At 44.6% G+C, this 15,835-nt stretch overlaps 1 protein-coding gene and 1 long non-coding RNA gene across 5 annotated transcripts; both read right to left on the reverse strand.

Annotated features, from left to right (window-relative positions):
- Nucleotides 1–562: 562 nt before the first annotated feature.
- On the reverse strand, nucleotides 563–4,358 carry LOC309365344. Its single transcript, XR_014166035.1, has 3 exons — nucleotides 4,043–4,358; nucleotides 1,559–2,674; nucleotides 563–1,385 (listed from the first exon to the last, which is right to left on the reverse strand). It is a non-coding gene; the product is annotated as an uncharacterized lncRNA (long non-coding RNA).
- Nucleotides 4,359–7,954: 3,596 nt separating this feature from the next.
- Nucleotides 7,955–15,403, reverse strand: LOC309364696 (uncharacterized protein). 4 transcript variants are annotated; one of them, XM_081902471.1, is made up of 4 exons: nucleotides 15,288–15,403; nucleotides 13,739–13,817; nucleotides 12,460–12,586; nucleotides 7,955–9,812 (listed from the first exon to the last, which is right to left on the reverse strand). In XM_081902471.1, exons 2-4 carry the CDS (start codon nucleotides 13,751–13,753, stop codon nucleotides 8,266–8,268), a joined length of 1,689 nt encoding a protein of 562 aa, XP_081758597.1. In that variant the 5' UTR covers nucleotides 13,754–13,817; nucleotides 15,288–15,403; the 3' UTR covers nucleotides 7,955–8,265. The 4 variants fall into 4 exon arrangements, with proteins under 4 accessions (XP_081758597.1, XP_081758598.1, XP_081758599.1 ...); XM_081902472.1 differs by having other exon boundaries at nucleotides 15,268–15,374; XM_081902473.1 differs by lacking the exons at nucleotides 12,460–12,586; nucleotides 13,739–13,817; nucleotides 15,288–15,403 and adding an exon at nucleotides 12,124–12,205.
- Between the last annotated feature and the right edge of the window lie 432 nt (nucleotides 15,404–15,835).

Below are 15,835 nucleotides of genomic sequence, written 5' to 3' on the forward strand. Positions count from 1 at the left end.
CACGAGAGACGACACAGAAACAACTTGGATGCTCAGACTGCTGGGAAAGTTTCTGTCGAGGCTACAACTTCACTTGACGCCACAGGACCGACAAGGAAGTCAAACCGTAGAAACGTTCAGAGAGTGGCCAAAGCTTAATTGTGCTTAAGGAAATGTATTGTGAAAGGGAGATTACTTGGGCAGATGAGCCATGGGAGAGTGGTGATGAAATCTCCTAGTTTCTTCTTTATCTTGAAAGAAACAGTGAGTGGTTCCGTTTTCGATTCCCTGTGACAAAGGGCAGATTCACACTATAGCTTTAAAGCATATCCAACACACAGGGGTTTGTTTGTTTGTTTACTTACAACACACATTTAAAGCAGAAGACTTCCCCATCAAGCATTCTGGGATTTCCCCCCCTCGCAGAGCTACAAGCATCCTTAACAAACTACCGTTCTCATGATTGGAGTAAGCAATGTGCTTTAAATGTGTGGTGTGGATCTGCTCCAAATTTAAATGCTCTTTCCCGCCCCCACACTGTGCCCCCCCCATTCCAGTTAGCAGTGCAGCTACGCCTGTAGGATACTGGAGCTCAGCCCCTATGGCCACCCTAGAATGACAAATGATGTGAGGTTGCCACAGCATCCTTTATTAACTATCTAATGTGGCAGGACACTTGTGGCGCTGTGATCTAAACCACTGAGCCTCTTGGGCTTGCTGATCAAGAGGTTGGCGGTTTGAATCCCCGCAATGGCATGAGCTCCCATTGCTATGTCCCAGCTCCTGCCAACCTAGCAGTTCGAAAGTACGCCGGTGCAAGTAGATAAATAGGTACCGCTGTGGCAGGAAGGTAAACGGTGTTTCTGTGTGCTCTGGTTTCCATCACAGTGTTCTGTTGTACCAGAAGTGGTTTAGTCATGATGGTAACATGACCCAGAAAGCTGTCTGTGGACAAATGCTGGCTCCCTCAGCCTGAAACAAAATGAGCACCACAACCCCATAGAGCAGTACCTCGGGTTAAGAACTTAATTAGTTCTGGAGGTCCGTTCTTAACCTGAAACAGTTCTTAACCTGAGGTACCACTTTAGCTAATGGGGCCTCCTGCTGCCGCTGCACCGCCGGAGCACAATTTCTGTTCTCATCCTGAAGCAAAGTTCTTAACCTGAGGTACTATTTCTGGGTTAGTGGAGTCTGTAACCTGAAGCATCTATAACCTGAAGCGTCTGTAACCCGAGGTACCACTATAGTCGCCTTTGACTGGTAAAGGGGTCCTTTACCTTTACCTGTGTAAATTGCCTTGTGGTGGTGGTTCAGGAGGGAATTGATGATGATGATGATGATGATATTATATGACTGTGTAAAGGAAGAGGCTCTCCATAAATTTTGGATCCATTGTCTGAAGTTACCTTGGGCAGTGGCGTAGCGTGGGTTGTCAGCACCCGGGGCAAGGCAAGTAATTTGCGCCCCCTAACCCATGGATTTTAGTAGGGGCAGAGAGCTGCGAGTGCGAGCGCGCGCCTCCCAGATGTTGTGCCCGGTGCGGCCGGCCCCCCTGGGCCCCCCACGCTACGCCACTGACCTTGGGTAATTATTAGGACAAAATTTTCCAGAGCTGGTATGGCAGGTACATGGGGTGAGGGGACAGGAACTTGTGCCATGCCTATGTTTCCTATGTATGTCTGACAGCTTCAAGAGATGATTTAACTAAACAGGAGGGGAAAGGGTTATCTCTTCCCCAACGCCACTGCCTCAATCAGTGGGGAGATTTATTACAGAAATGACTGTGCCTTCAGTGCTAATGAGTGATGATGACAGAACCACTTGTCCAAAGAACCCTGGAAATCACAATTTGTTAGGGGTGCCTAACAACTCTCAGCACCTAACACAGGGATGCCAGGATACTTTGCCAGGTGTGGGGGGGGGAGGGAGCCATGACTATTTTAAATTGCATAAGAGTACTTTAAATGGGTGGTGTGGATATGAGGAGATAAGACAAATTGATGTTACTAGCTGTTTGACCACAGACCAGATTCCCTCAACCAGTAGTGGACCCTCCATTAGGATGGCTGGATGACTATCAGGGATCGATCAGCAGCAGACCCAAGGGTCATCTAGTCCAACCCCCTGCAATGCCGGAATCTCAGCTAAAGCATCCATGACAGATGGCCATCCAACCGCTGCTTAAAAACTTCCAAGGAAGGAGAGTCCACCTCCTCCCAAGGGAGACCGTTCCACTGTCCAACAGCTCATACTGTCAGAAAGTTTTTTTTCCTGATGTTTAGTAGGAATCTCCTTTCTTGTAACATGAAGCCATTGGTTCGAGTCCTACCCTCCAGTGCAGGAGAAAACATTCCTGCTTGTCAATATCCTTCTTAAATTGTGGTGCCCAGAACTGAATATAGGAAGATCTCCGGGGTTCCTTCCAGCCTTGGGGTAGGTTAGCTTTCCGTCTCCCCAAAATACACATTTCCCCTTTCCTCTAAAAATTGGTCTCTCTGTCCCCCCCCCCTTCTTCATTTGTGATTGGGGCAGACCTATTTTCCTTTTTTTAAAAAACATTCCTCCCAGCTCCATGCTATGGAGATGGGAGGAAGTGATGGGTCCCTGAGATAACAGGATGGACTGCATCCCCTCAGGCGCGCAGGTAGAGAGGGAGTGCTTCTTTTCAAATGTTTATTTCCATTCAAACAAGACCCTGTAAGTAGAAAACAAGCCCATCCAAGTTCTCTCTATTCATTTTCCTCCTTCGCCTGCTGTAAAGAATCTTCTATTGCCCAGGATTTTTGACTGATTAGCCTAGCATTAATTTGGTTTATGTGTAGCATTTTAGCAATAATTTAACTGAGGAAAGAGTGTGTTACTGTATTGCTGGTTTTTATTCTTAACTGTTGACTTTGGCATTTTAGCTGTTTTGACAGCCGTATTTTCTTCATAACTACATTTTTTAATTGTTGTAATTTAGTTTTGCTAGTAGAAATGGTAAAAAAGGCAAGGTATTGATCACTATTTTGAATAAATGCATAATTTTAAAGAATTCATTTATTTTATTTTAAAAAAGGTTATCTGCCCACTTTGGCTATATCCACTTACCAAAAGCATTCAGTGGTATTTACTTCCCCAAACACACATTCTGCTGGTCATGCCACGTCCGACGTCCGCCCCCCAGCAGGAGCAGGAAGATCTACTGGTAGAAATGGCAATCTACTGCCATTTATTTATTTAAATTTGAACACCACTTTTCCATATAAATAATATGGAATATGCTGCATTAATCGAAACAAAATGTTACTGGAGTTTGGCTGGGCTATCTCTGTCCCAGAGGAAGCAGCCTGAACTGTCATGCAACGAAGCCACTTTGGTGTCCAAAGATAAGGCTGGATTTAATAGCAAGCACCCCCTGCCCTATGCGGGTGGCGCTGTGGTCTAAACCACAGAGCCTAGGGCTTGCTGATCAGAAGGTCGGCGGTTTGAATCCCCGCGACGGGGTGAGCTCCCGTTGCCCGGTCCCTGCTCCTGCCAACCTAGCAGTTTGAAAGCACGTCAAAGTGCAAGTAGATAAATAGGTACCGCTCCGGCGGGAAGGTAAACGGCGTTTCCGTGCGCTGCTCTGGTTTTGCCAGAAGCGGCTTAGTCATGCTGGCCACATGACCCAGAAAAACTCTGTGGACAAACGTCGGCTCCCTCGGCCTGTAAAGCGAGTTGAGCACTGCAACCCCAGAGTTGTTCATGACTATACTTAACTGTCAGGGGTCCCTTTACCCCCTGCCCTAACTGCATATTTGAGACTGCAACCTTATCTAGAATAAGACCAGAGACACCTTCCGACGAAAGTGCTTCACCCAGCAATATTGCGACGGCAGGCGCTTATAGGGCAAAATATGGGACAGGAGGGGGGGAATTGGGGCCCTAAAATTTACTTTGCTTGGTGCAGAAATGACTTTAAAACAATCCATTACAATGGCCCAGAGTTTACAGTGCTTTATTCAATAAAAGAAAACACCCCAAAAATGTGTGCTTCAAGAGTGTATTTAATATTGCCACTTTGGAAACAAAACTTGTTTACCTTTTGTCTCATGTAAACCCAAGCCTGAGGGACCCATCTTTTTAAAGGAATAGGGAACTTCAGCTCCAGGGGCCAAATATGGCCTTCTGGTCCCATCTAGTCTTCAGACTCTCTTGACGGACCACAAGTTTTCTGAGCTGGACCCTTCACACCAGCCTTGCTTTGCACCTACACCTGGCCAAAAAAAAGGTTCGCCACCCATTTTAGAGCGTGATTCTGGGGCCATCTCCTTTTACAGAGATTGCCCAGAATGTTGTACTTATTGCCTCCTCAGGCCTTTGCTTCTTATTTGTGTTCATTATTTTCATCAACCTCAGAAACTGTGAGGAAACACTAGGTGGTACATGACACCAGTCAAGCTTGCAAAAATATATCATTTGCCCGATAACAAATGTTGGAAATGTAAAGAGAATGAAGGTACATTCTTTCACCTTTGGTGGACGTGCCCAAAGATTAAGGTTTCTGGGAGATGATCTATAATGAAATGAAAAAGGTATTTAAATATACCTTCCTGAAGAAACCAGAGGCCTTTCTCCTGGGCATAGTCGGCCAATTGGTGCCAAAGAAGGATAGAACTTTCTTCATGTATGCAACAACAGCAGCAAGAATACTTATTGCGAAGTATTGGAAGACACAAGATCTACCCACCCTGGAAGAGTGGCAGATGAAGGTGATGGACTATATGGAATTGGCGGAAATGACTGGCAGAATCCGAGACCAGCGAGAAGAATTGGTGGAAGAAGATTGGAAGAAATTTAAAGACTATTTACAGAAACACTGTAAAATTAATGAATGTTAAAATGATGTTGGATTGAAAATAAGTGACATTAGCAACAAAGTTAATAAGAATACGCAAAAATGAATTGATAATGGATGAAAATATATAGTTATAAAATGTGATGATATAGAGTTAAGATAAATGAAAGAGGGTAAGGATTTGCTGATTTGATTATGTAAATGGGAATACAAGAAGGGGAGGTGTGAGGAGGTCAAAGAAACAAGCAAATGAGTTTAAAGTTATGAAAAACGGATTTGTTTTTTAATTTTTTCTTACTTTTTGTTTTCTGTGTGTTGTATTTTTAATTTTCTCTTTTCTTTTTTCATGTATTTTTGTATTCATATTTTTGGAAAACTTTAATAAATATTTCTTTAAAAAAAAGAAAGAAAGAAACTGTGAGGAAACACAAGCTATAGTACATTTTCTCCCATAATGAAATCATTTCCATGTGCTACTGAGGCAACACGCAGCCCAAACATCTTGGGAACAGCCTCCTGTTATCCTCTCATGCCACTCCAGCTGCACCCTGAATCATCTACCATGAGGCAAAGTGAAATCTGGGCAAAACAGAGTGTCCCCCTCTTGTTTTTCTTCCTGCTAACTTTTTGCTGCTACCAGGAGAAATGCCTTTATTTTGCCAGGCTGCTTTTCACTAAACATCCTAAAATAAAAAATAGTTAAATATACTTATTCAGTCTCTTCAAGAACATTTTGTGGTAGAGTATGAGGTTTGGCTTCCGGGTGGATATAAATTAAGAGACCACACAGTTTTATGAATTAAGTTCAAAGATTTACTGTAAGTTTAGAAAAGGCTGTTCTTAGGGGGAAAGGTTTAACATAAGAATGGTTACATAGTCAAGGCTGGACAAGCAGCGTCATGTGATAGGACTCCATCATCAATGGGAATATCTCATCCTAGATTCAGGATTTTTCTGTCAAATCCTTTCGTGTTGGGGAGGTGATATATTTCCGTTACAAAGCGACAGACCGCCACAGCATCCTAAGCTACTTTGCACCTGCCAACTGACATTCAGTGCTTTTCCAACTGCACTGGCTCCCGGTGGAGTACAGGGTCAGATTTAAGATGCTGGTTTTGACCTTTAAAGCCCTTCACGGCCTAGGACCCTCATACCTACGGGACTGCCTCTCCCGGTATGCCCCACGGAGAGCCTCAAGGTCCATTAATAGCAACACCATAGTGGTCCCGGGCCCTAAGGAAGTTAGGTTAGCCTCAACCAGAGCCAGGGCCTTTTTAACACTGGCTCCAGCCTGGTGGAACGCTCTGCCTCATGAAACCAGGGTCCTGCAGGGATCTGATTTCTTTCCGCAGGGCCTGTAAGACAGAGCTGTTCCGCCTGGCCTTTGGCTTGAAGCCAAATTGATTCCCTCCTCCTCATTTCTTTTTCCTTTCTCCTCCTGTGATGAGGCTGCATTTTTAATATTTTAATGTTGTATTTTAATCTTGTTTTTAAGTTGTATTCATTCAACTTGTTTTTATTATTGCTTGTTAGCCGCCCTGAGCCCGGCCTTGGCTGGGGAGGGCAGGGTATAAATAATTATTATTATTATTAATAAGAGTGGAAGTGTAGCTGTAAGAAAGCTTTCCAATCCGGTCTAGTCTGAAGCCAAAGGGGGTCCCTTGTGTACTTCGAAACCCTGCAAGGTTATAATATAGTAATTTATTAATTATGCCCCACCCATCTGGCTGGGTTTCCCACAAAATAAAAAAGTGATTAAATATAAAACATTAAAAACTTCCCTAAACAGGGCTGCCTTCAGATGTCTTCTAAAAATCAGATAGTCGTTTATCTGTTTGACCTTTCCACTGCTGCCAGGTAGAAGTCTTTAATGTTCTGTGATGCCTCTCCACCAAACAGCCTAAGCTCCCCTGGGTCTTCTTGAGGACACCCTTTACATAGGGTGGGGTTTAACTTTTAAGCATGGGGTGAACAAAACAGCCGGCAAGGAAACTGCTAGGCTTCATGGACCACGTTTAAGCATTTGCTTTAAAAAACGAAAAAAAGTAGACTCGTCTTCAGAAAGAGGTTTTGACATCTAAATTGTTACGTGAATACAAAACTATCTCAAAGGAGCAAAAGGGTACTGAAAATAGAAGAGGAGGAGTTTGGATTTGATATCCCGCTTTATCACTACCCGAAGGAGTCTCAAAGCGGCTCACATTCTCCTTTCCCTTCCTCCCCCACAACAAACACTCTGTGAGGTGAGTGGGGCTGAGAGACTTCAGAGAAGTGTGACTGGCCCAAGGTCACCCAGCAGCTGCATGTGAAGGAGCGGAGGAGCGAACCCGGTTCACCAGATTACGAGACAACCACTCTTAACCACTACACCACACTGGATAAATACACTTAGCTAGCCCACATCTCTCTAGTAGATCTCCCATTTCTTCAAGTGCAAGGCTTGAATTCCACCTGCAGCATGGAATCTCTGTATCCCTAAGCTGTCTTTTAAACTAATCCACAAACAAAAAAAAATCGCCTTTGCCTGCAATCCACTTTACTTCATCATTTTAACACCTCTTGACATGTCTACCTCCAGATACAGTTAGGAACATAGGAAGCTGTCTTATACAGAGTCAGACCGTTGGTCCATCTAGCTCAGTATTGTCTAAACTGACTGACAGCTGTTTTACGGGATTTCAGGCAGGAGTCTCTTCTGGCTCTCCCTTGAGATGTCAGGGATTGAACCTGTGTCCTTCTGCTTGCAAGGTGCTATTCCACTGAGCTACGACTTTCACTCCAGGAAGCAAATTAACAACCCAAGGCTGCTGTTCCACTTAAGCAACAGAACTCCCGTCTCCCTTCCCCTGCAACCCCACTCCCAGGCTAGAGATGTGAAGGCCTGAATAAACTCTAGAATCCACACTCCCCCCCACCCCAACATTTGTTTCCAAAATATTGGGGGAAACCAGAAAAAAATAAGGGAAAAACCCCTATGTCATGTCCCCCCGATTTCTAAGTTCTTTTCTGAGACTTCACATCTCTGCCCCGGGCTCTCTCAAGATTTGCTCCAAAGGATTGAGGGACCTTTCACAGTAGATGGTTAGGAGCAGTTGGGGAGAGGAAGGCGAGATCCCATTGCATGAGCAGTGATGGATACAACTCCAAATTCCCAAATTGAACTGTATACAAGATTTATTTATTTATATTTTTTAAAATGTCCAACTCCTTCAATGCTATTGGGAACTTTGGGCGTAGTTTCAGGTTCTCTTCCAGTTCTTGGTACTAACTGGTCTTCCATGGCATCAGCGTCTTTCCGGAATCAGTGCTATGGATTCTGCTTTTATACCAGCTATACCGCTGATCCTGACTGAGTGCTAGCTCAGGTAAGAAAATGGCACTAGGACAAGTTTCTCCCTCCTTATGTGGGTTCTGTGAATTATAGTAAGGTTTCTGTTTTTGCTGGAGTTCTGACATTCCATGCATTTTTATGGTTTCTCACTTATGTGTATTCTTTGATGTGAAATAAGGTTACTTCTCTGAGTGAAGGCCTTTCCACACACCAAACATTTATAGGGTTTCTCTCCTGTGTGGGTTCTCTGGTGTGAAATAAGGTGACCTTTCTGTGTGAAGGTCTTTGTGCACACCAAGCATTCATACGGCTTCTCTCCTGTGTGCCTTCTTTCATGTCTAACAAGATACACTCTTTCACAAAAACCTTTTCCACACTCCATACATTTATATGGTTTTTCCCCTGTGTGAGTTTTTTGATGTACAATAAGGCTTCTCCTATCACTGAAGCTCTTTTCACACTCCGTGCATTCATGTGGTTTCTGCCCTGTATGGGTGTTTTGATGTACAGTAAGACTTCTCCTATCACTAAAGCTCTTTCCACACTCCATGCATTGATATGGTTTCTCCCCTGTGTGTGTTCTTTGATGTGAAATAAGGTTACTCCTCTGAGTGAAGGTATTTCCACACACCAAGCATTTATAGGGTTTCTCTCCTGTGTGGGTTCTCTGATGTGAAATAAGGTGATCTCTCTGAGTGAAGGTTTTTCTACATACCACACATTCATATGGTTTCTCCCCTGTGTGTGTTCTCAAATGTACATTAAGGCTTCCATTATGAGTGAAGCTTTTTCCACACTCCTTGCAGTGATATGGCTTCTCCCCTGTGTGGGTTCTTTGATGTTTAGAACAAGCTCGTGAATCACTGAAGCTTTTTCCACACTCCATGCACTGATATGGTTTCTCTCCTGTGTGATTTCTTTGATGCCTTGCAAGATGTCCCCTTTCAATGAAGCCCTTTCCACATTCCATACATTTATATGGTTTCTCTCCTGTGTGTCTTCTTTGATGCCTAGCAAGATACCCTCTGTCAATAAAACTGTGTCCACACTCCATACACTGATATGGTTTCTCCCCTGTGTGGGTTCTTTGATGTGAAGTAAGGCTACGATGCACAGTGAAGCTCTTTCCACACTCCATGCACTTATATGGTTTCTCCCCTGTGTGGGTTCTCTGATGTACAAAAAGACTTCTTCTATCACTGAAGCTCTTTCCACACTCCAGGCATTCATACGGTTTCTCCCCTGTGTGGATTCTTTGATGTACAATGAGACTTCTCCTATCACTGAGGTTTTTCCCACACTCCATGCATTTAAAAGGTTTTTCCCCTGTGTGGGTTCTTTGATGTACAATGGAGTTTCCTCTCTTGTTGAAGCTCTTCCCACATTCTGTGCATTTATATAGGATCTGCCCTGTGCGGGTTCTGAAATGTCTATTTAATACAGATTTATCTTTGCATATTTCCCCATACACTATCCCCTTTTTCAGTTGATTTCTTTTGTGGTCTTCTGGGTTTGAGACTTCATGGTCATCTGCACCTTGAGAAATAGAAAAATTCTTCCTCCCATTCTTCGATCGGTATCCTTCTAGCCTATTTCCCCTCCTTTGATGTCCAAACATCTCTTCTCCTGCTTTATCCTGGCCTGTTTCCAGTGGCTCACTGTAACTCTTGTTCCACTGATTAGCTATTTGGAGATAAAAGGAAAACACATATTTCCTGTTAGGACTTCAATGCTAAAAGCATCATGAGTGATCAAGCCCACTTACCCTTTTCTTTTTTCTGATTTCCTAGGTTGTCCCCTCCCCTCTCTGCACACCCTGCCGAAACCTATGTCACCTTTTGAATCTGTTACTCAACAGCATTAATGCCTTTCTTATTTATTTCCCATTGATTAAACAAGACACAGAAGTGTGTGCATGTGTGGATTACGCCCCCTCCTCTGATATAACAATGAAATGGGGTTCCACAAGGTTATGTAAAGTGGGGGGGGGGTATGAAACTGCAAGAAGGCTAGGCGAAGGGACACACTAAACTGAAAAAAAGATAACTGTTCTATGGATTCTATTAAATGGGCCGTAGTTTTTTTTAAAAAAAAGTAGGAGATACTCCGGTGCAGCAAATGGGGAATGAGACGAGCAAATAAAAATGGTTATCACTGAAGGGATAGGGAAGTGGTCCCCAATACTTACCTCTCCTACTCCCAATGGGCCAACTTTGACAGGTGGATGAGGCCATTCACCTGTCAATCACTTGAAATCACAATAACCCCTACTCACAGCACTTTGGAGGTGCCACTCACCAGCTGACTGTCAGGTGCACGGAAGGTGGGCATGGTTTAACCCAAGCCGACCAGTGTGCCATATGGGGAGGCCTTGCTGGCCTAATTAGGCCTGTGTGCCAGAGGGTCTTCATCTCTGTTTTAAGGTAGGGTGTGAAGGGATGTGCCTTTGTTTGCAAAACAGTTCTCTGCTTTTGCTAGCTGCTCTGACAAGGTTGTGTGTGTGTCAAATACTCAACCCTGGAATCCGAGATCTAGTGGGGAAATGGAACCCAAACACTGAAAGAGGGAGGGGAATCAGACTGTCCCATAAGGAAGGTGAGCAGAACATAAAAGAAGTCTTGCTTCATCAGGCCCAAGCCACTGGACATACTTGCTGGGGCTGATGGGAGTTGTAGTTCTGCAACATCTAGAGCAGACATAGGCAAACCTGGCCCTCCAGATGTTTTGGGACTACAACTCCCATCATTCCTAGCTAACAGGACCAGTGGTCAGGGATGATGGGAGTTGTAGTCCCAAAACATCTGGAGGGCCGAGTTTGCCTATGCCTGATCTAGAGAGCCAATGGTTCCCTAGTTTTAATTAAGGGAGACTTAGTGTCAAATCTACATCAGTGGGAAGGAAGAAGCCACAAGTTATGTCTACCAGGAGTTTAAACACAGAATTAAGGAATGCCCTGAACACCCAGTCAAGAACTGACCCATCAGTTACATGTGGTACATGTGAAAAGGATCTAGGAGTCTTGGTTGACCACAAACTTGACATGAGCCAACAGTGTGACGCGGCAGCTAAAAAAGCCAATGCAATTCTGGGCTGCATCAATAGGAGTATAGCATCTAGATCAAGGGAAGTAATAGTGCCACTGTATTCTGCTCTGGTCAGACCTCACCTGGAGTACTGTGTCCAGTTCTGGGCACCACAGTTCAAGAAGGACACTGACAAACTGGAACGTGTCCAGAGGAGGGCAACCAAAATGGTCAAAGGCCTGGAAACTATGCCCTATGAGGAACGGCTAAGGGAGCTGGGCATGTTTAGCCTGGAGAAGCGGAGGTTAAGGGGTGATATGATAGCCATGTTCAAATATATAAAAGGATGTCACATAGAGGAGGGAGAAAGGTTGTTTTCTGCTGCTCCAGAGAAGCGGACACGGAGCAATGGTTCCAAACTGCAGGAAAGAAGATTCCACCTAAACATTAGGAAGAACTTCCTGACAGTAAGAGCTGTTTGACAGTGGAATTTGCTGCCAAGGAGTGTGGTGGAGTCTCCTTCTTTGGAGGTCTTTAAGCAGAGGCTTGACAGCCATATATCAGGAGTGCTCTGATGGTGTTTCCTGCTTGGCAGGGGGTTGGACTCGATGGCCCTTGTGGTCTCTTCCAACTCTATGATTCTATGATTCTATGATCACAGAGTCAATCTCTCTGCTTCCTCACAGTCCCTCAGAAGCGGATCTTCCCCTTTCTCTAGCCAGAGGTCTGATTTGGGAATTCCTTTCAAAGAAACAAGGCAGTCTAATAACCACAAAATATTTAGGCATTTCAAATTCACCCACTGCTCTGACCCCCCTCTCAAATGTAGTAGGGGATGAATCCGTTGCATCCCCTTCTTGTTGAGTATGACAGGGGCAACTGAGCTCAGCGGGATCCACCAAGCACCCAGTGTTCATTAAGTCCAGTTCACTGATAATGTAGCAGTAGCAGAAACTTCAAATATTGGGCACCTCTCAACACGGTGTCCAGCATTCCCTCCGTGGCCTACGAACTGCCTCTGGGAAGCCCCCAAAGCATCCCAAAATGAAATGAAAGCATCCCAAAGGCTAAGGAAAGGGTTAATGCTCACAAGGTCTTTAGAGCTCCGTGACATCATGCGCCTGAGGCAGTTATGGCAGTTGGTACAGTTATGAACCGTCCTAACAGTTAGAGCAGCAGGTCTGTTCTGTTCCGCTGCTGTGTGCCTCAGAGTTAACTCAGTCTGTAACAGTATTTATCTTAGATCCAAATCTATGTAAGATGCATTAGCAACAGCACTTGTCAACCAAGGGACAAGACACCCTTACCCAGAAACATGACATTTGCGTAATTTTCCAGCATCACTTCCTTGTAGAGAGCTCTCTGGCAGGGGCCCAGGAGATCCCACTCCCCCTTGCTGAAATACACGGCCACCTCCTCAAAGGACACCAGCCGCTGAAAGGAAAAGATAGATTCTCTACTCAGAAATGAACTCTTGTGTAGATAAAAGAATAAACGTATATCTGACAGGGCTCCCAGCGTGAAAATAAAAGGGCTAACCTGGTAGCTTTATTGCTCTTGCTATTATTAATAATGTTATTTATTAATCACGTTCTACATACAGTGGTACCTTGGTTCTCAAACGCCGAAAACCCAGAAGTATGTGTTTTGGGTTGTGAACGTTTTTCGGAAGCCAAACGCCCGATGTGGCTATCAGCTATTGTTTCCAAGGTGCCTGCACCAATCAGAAGCTGCGCCTTGGTTTTAGAACATTTCAGAAGTGAAACAGACTTCCGGAATGGATTAAATTTGGTGCTTTTGTTTTTGCTATATATTTTGCGTTTTGTTTTTGAGGCTTTTTTGGTTAATTTGTTTTTGTGACTGTGTGGAACCTAGTTCAGCTATTGATTGATTGATTGATTGTGTGACTGTGGAAATAAAAGCCCCCCATCAAAACAATGACTATCAACAGTGCAGGTAAGGGAAAAAAATGATTTAAATGTTATCATCTACAATCTTATTTATTTTATAGTACAGTACATTGATTAGTGCTTTCATCTGAGCCCGGCCTTGGCTGAGGAGGGCGGAGTATTATTATTATTATTATTATTATTATTATTATTATTATTATTATTATTTTATGGATCAATGATCTTGTTAGATAGTAAAATTCATGTTAAATTGCTGTTTTAGGGGTTGTTTTTAAAAGTCTGGAACAGATTAATCCGTTTTGCATTACTTTCCGTGGGAAAGTGCGCCTTGGTTTTGGAACGCTTTGGTTTTGGAACGGACTTCTGGAACGGATTAAGTTTGAGAACCAAGGTACCACTGTACATCCTGAGATGTTGTACAAAACGTAATGCAAAGTGGACACCGATGGCAGAGAGCTTTGCAAAATCCAGCTAGGAAAGCTTTCATTTTTTTCTGCAAGACTGTATACATCACGCAAGAGACATCGTAGAGTTCATAGCTTAAGTTGGGTCACCTAGACATTTTGTGGCAGCAACAGAGAAGGGGCAGCACACGTTTCCTGCGAACCTCACAGCCCAACGGAGGGAGACACCCAGGCTGTGCCCTGCCTGTCTCCACAAGAAGCCTGCCTCTTACCAGAGATGAGTCCATGGCAGAAGTTTCCACTCCAGCTACAGCAAGCGATGATCCAGATTGGACCTCTTATGCCATTGCTCTGTCATGGGGGGAGAGGGAGAGAAAGAAGGGGTAAACCAGGCCATCTCTGGGACATGGCTGGAAGGAAAGTCTCAATCTGGGGGCAACTGAGGAGTGGAATTATTCACATTTCAGCTGAACGGTGAGAGCAAAACTTTCACCTTTTGGTTTCACGGCTTTTCACATAATTAAAATGAATTTCACTTCACCCTCCTTTAAATTTATTCCACATTTTCCTGCCTGGGGCTCTCTTGTCACTCTCTCTCTCTCTCTCACACACACACACCCTCAATCAATCAAAATATACTGATGTCGTATTCTATCCACTCCTGTTTCTTCAAAACCTTCCCACTCCCTCAAGCCCAGAGGGAAACATTGAAAATTTCCCCACGTGCAAAGGAACATAAGAAGCTGTATATTTACACAAAAGCACAGGCAGAGTGGGGAGGGAATAGGTACCTAATTTGAAACTATTCACAACATGTATCTGGGGTTGTGAGCATCAACATTTAATAATAGCAATAAAAAATACTTATACCCCCCCAATCTGATTATGCTTGGGGGCTGGAGGTGGGGTGACAGAGGGAAAATTGGAGGTGGGGTGACCCACCACCACCCAAGGGCCTTTCCCTTCCCGCGCGTGTGTAAAGACCACGGTCGCCCAGAACAAGGGGGAAGAGAGGCTTCAAAGTGCAGCTTGGTTGACCACAAACTTGACATGAGCCAACAGTGTGACGCGGCAGCTAAAAAAGCCAATGCAATTCTGGGCTGCATCAATAGGAGTATAGCATCTAGATCAAGGGAAGTAATAGTGCCACTGTATTCTGCTCTGGTCAGACCTCACCTGGAGTACTGTGTCCAGTTCTGGGCACCACAGTTCAAGAAGGACACTGACAAACTGGAACGTGTCCAGAGGAGGGCAACCAAAATGGTCAAAGGCCTGGAAACGATGCCTTATGAGGAACGGCTAAGGGAGCTGGGCATGTTTAGCCTGGAGAAGAGGAGGTTAAGGGGTGATATGATAGCCATGTTCAAATATATAAAAGGATGTCACATAGAGGAGGGAGAAAGGTTGTTTTCTGCTGCTCCAGAGAAGCGGACACGGAGCAATGGATCCAAACTGCAGGAAAGAAGATTCCACCTAAACATTAGGAAGAACTTCCTGACAGTAAGAGCTGTTTGACAGTGGAATTTGCTGCCAAGGAGTGTGGTGGAGTCTCCTTCTTTGGAGGTCTTTAAGCAGAGGCTTGACAACCATATGTCAGGAGTGCTCTGATGGTGTTTCCTGCTTGGCAGGGGGTTGGACTCGATGGCCCTTGTGGTCTCTTCCAACTCTAGGATTCTATGATTCTATGCAGCTGTTGGGGGGGCGCCTCCTTTTGCTGCTGGATTTGGGCGCATCAGCCTCAAACATTAAGACGACTCCCCTCCCCAGCCTTCCCCCCAAATGCAAGCTCCGGGTCTCCCACCGCCGCCCGCCGCGTGGCACCTCGTCGCCTCTTTCGTCTCCTGCCCGCCGCTCCTCGCCTGGGAATCCCGACGACGAGCCTCTTTCCTCCAAATCCAAATGGAGGTGCTTCGGCGACGGTCTTCCCCCAGTTTCAAAACTTCCTGCCTCTCTAGGAACCACAGCTCGGTTTGTTTAACCCTCGCAGGGCTGCATCTCTCAGCTCCTCCCTGTTCGCAAAGCGGCGCCCTGCGCGTGTCGTTCTTCATTCCAGGGGGAAGCAAATTTTGAAGGGTTGTGGTTGCTTTTGATGCATTTATACATCAAATTTATGCATCCGTCAAACCAGGGAGCAGTTCAGCCACAAAGCATATAGGAAATCTTATGCATACATCATATGGGAAATCTTATGCAAACAGATGGAGTTATGCTTTCCAACTCAGGGTAACTGAACCCAGAATTATAAATGAGTATATGATGTAATAATTATTAAGTTTCCTTCTCCCCCCCCCCAAAAAAAACATGTTAAACCCGTAACAAATAAAGGAAAGAAATCTCTGTCTCTTACAATACTACATAAATATATTCAA

Source organism: Podarcis melisellensis (genome assembly GCF_964234715.1).
Source record: "Podarcis melisellensis genome assembly, chromosome: 2".
Taxonomy (NCBI): domain Eukaryota; kingdom Metazoa; phylum Chordata; class Lepidosauria; order Squamata; family Lacertidae; genus Podarcis; species Podarcis melisellensis.

Excerpts from the sequence above, each read along its gene's own strand:
- LOC309364696 (XM_081902471.1), bottom strand. Across the intron at positions 9,813-12,459 it reads CGCAAATGTCATGTTTCTGG|CTAATCAGTGGAACAAGAGT; the intron begins GTAAGGGTGTCT and ends ATCTCCAAATAG.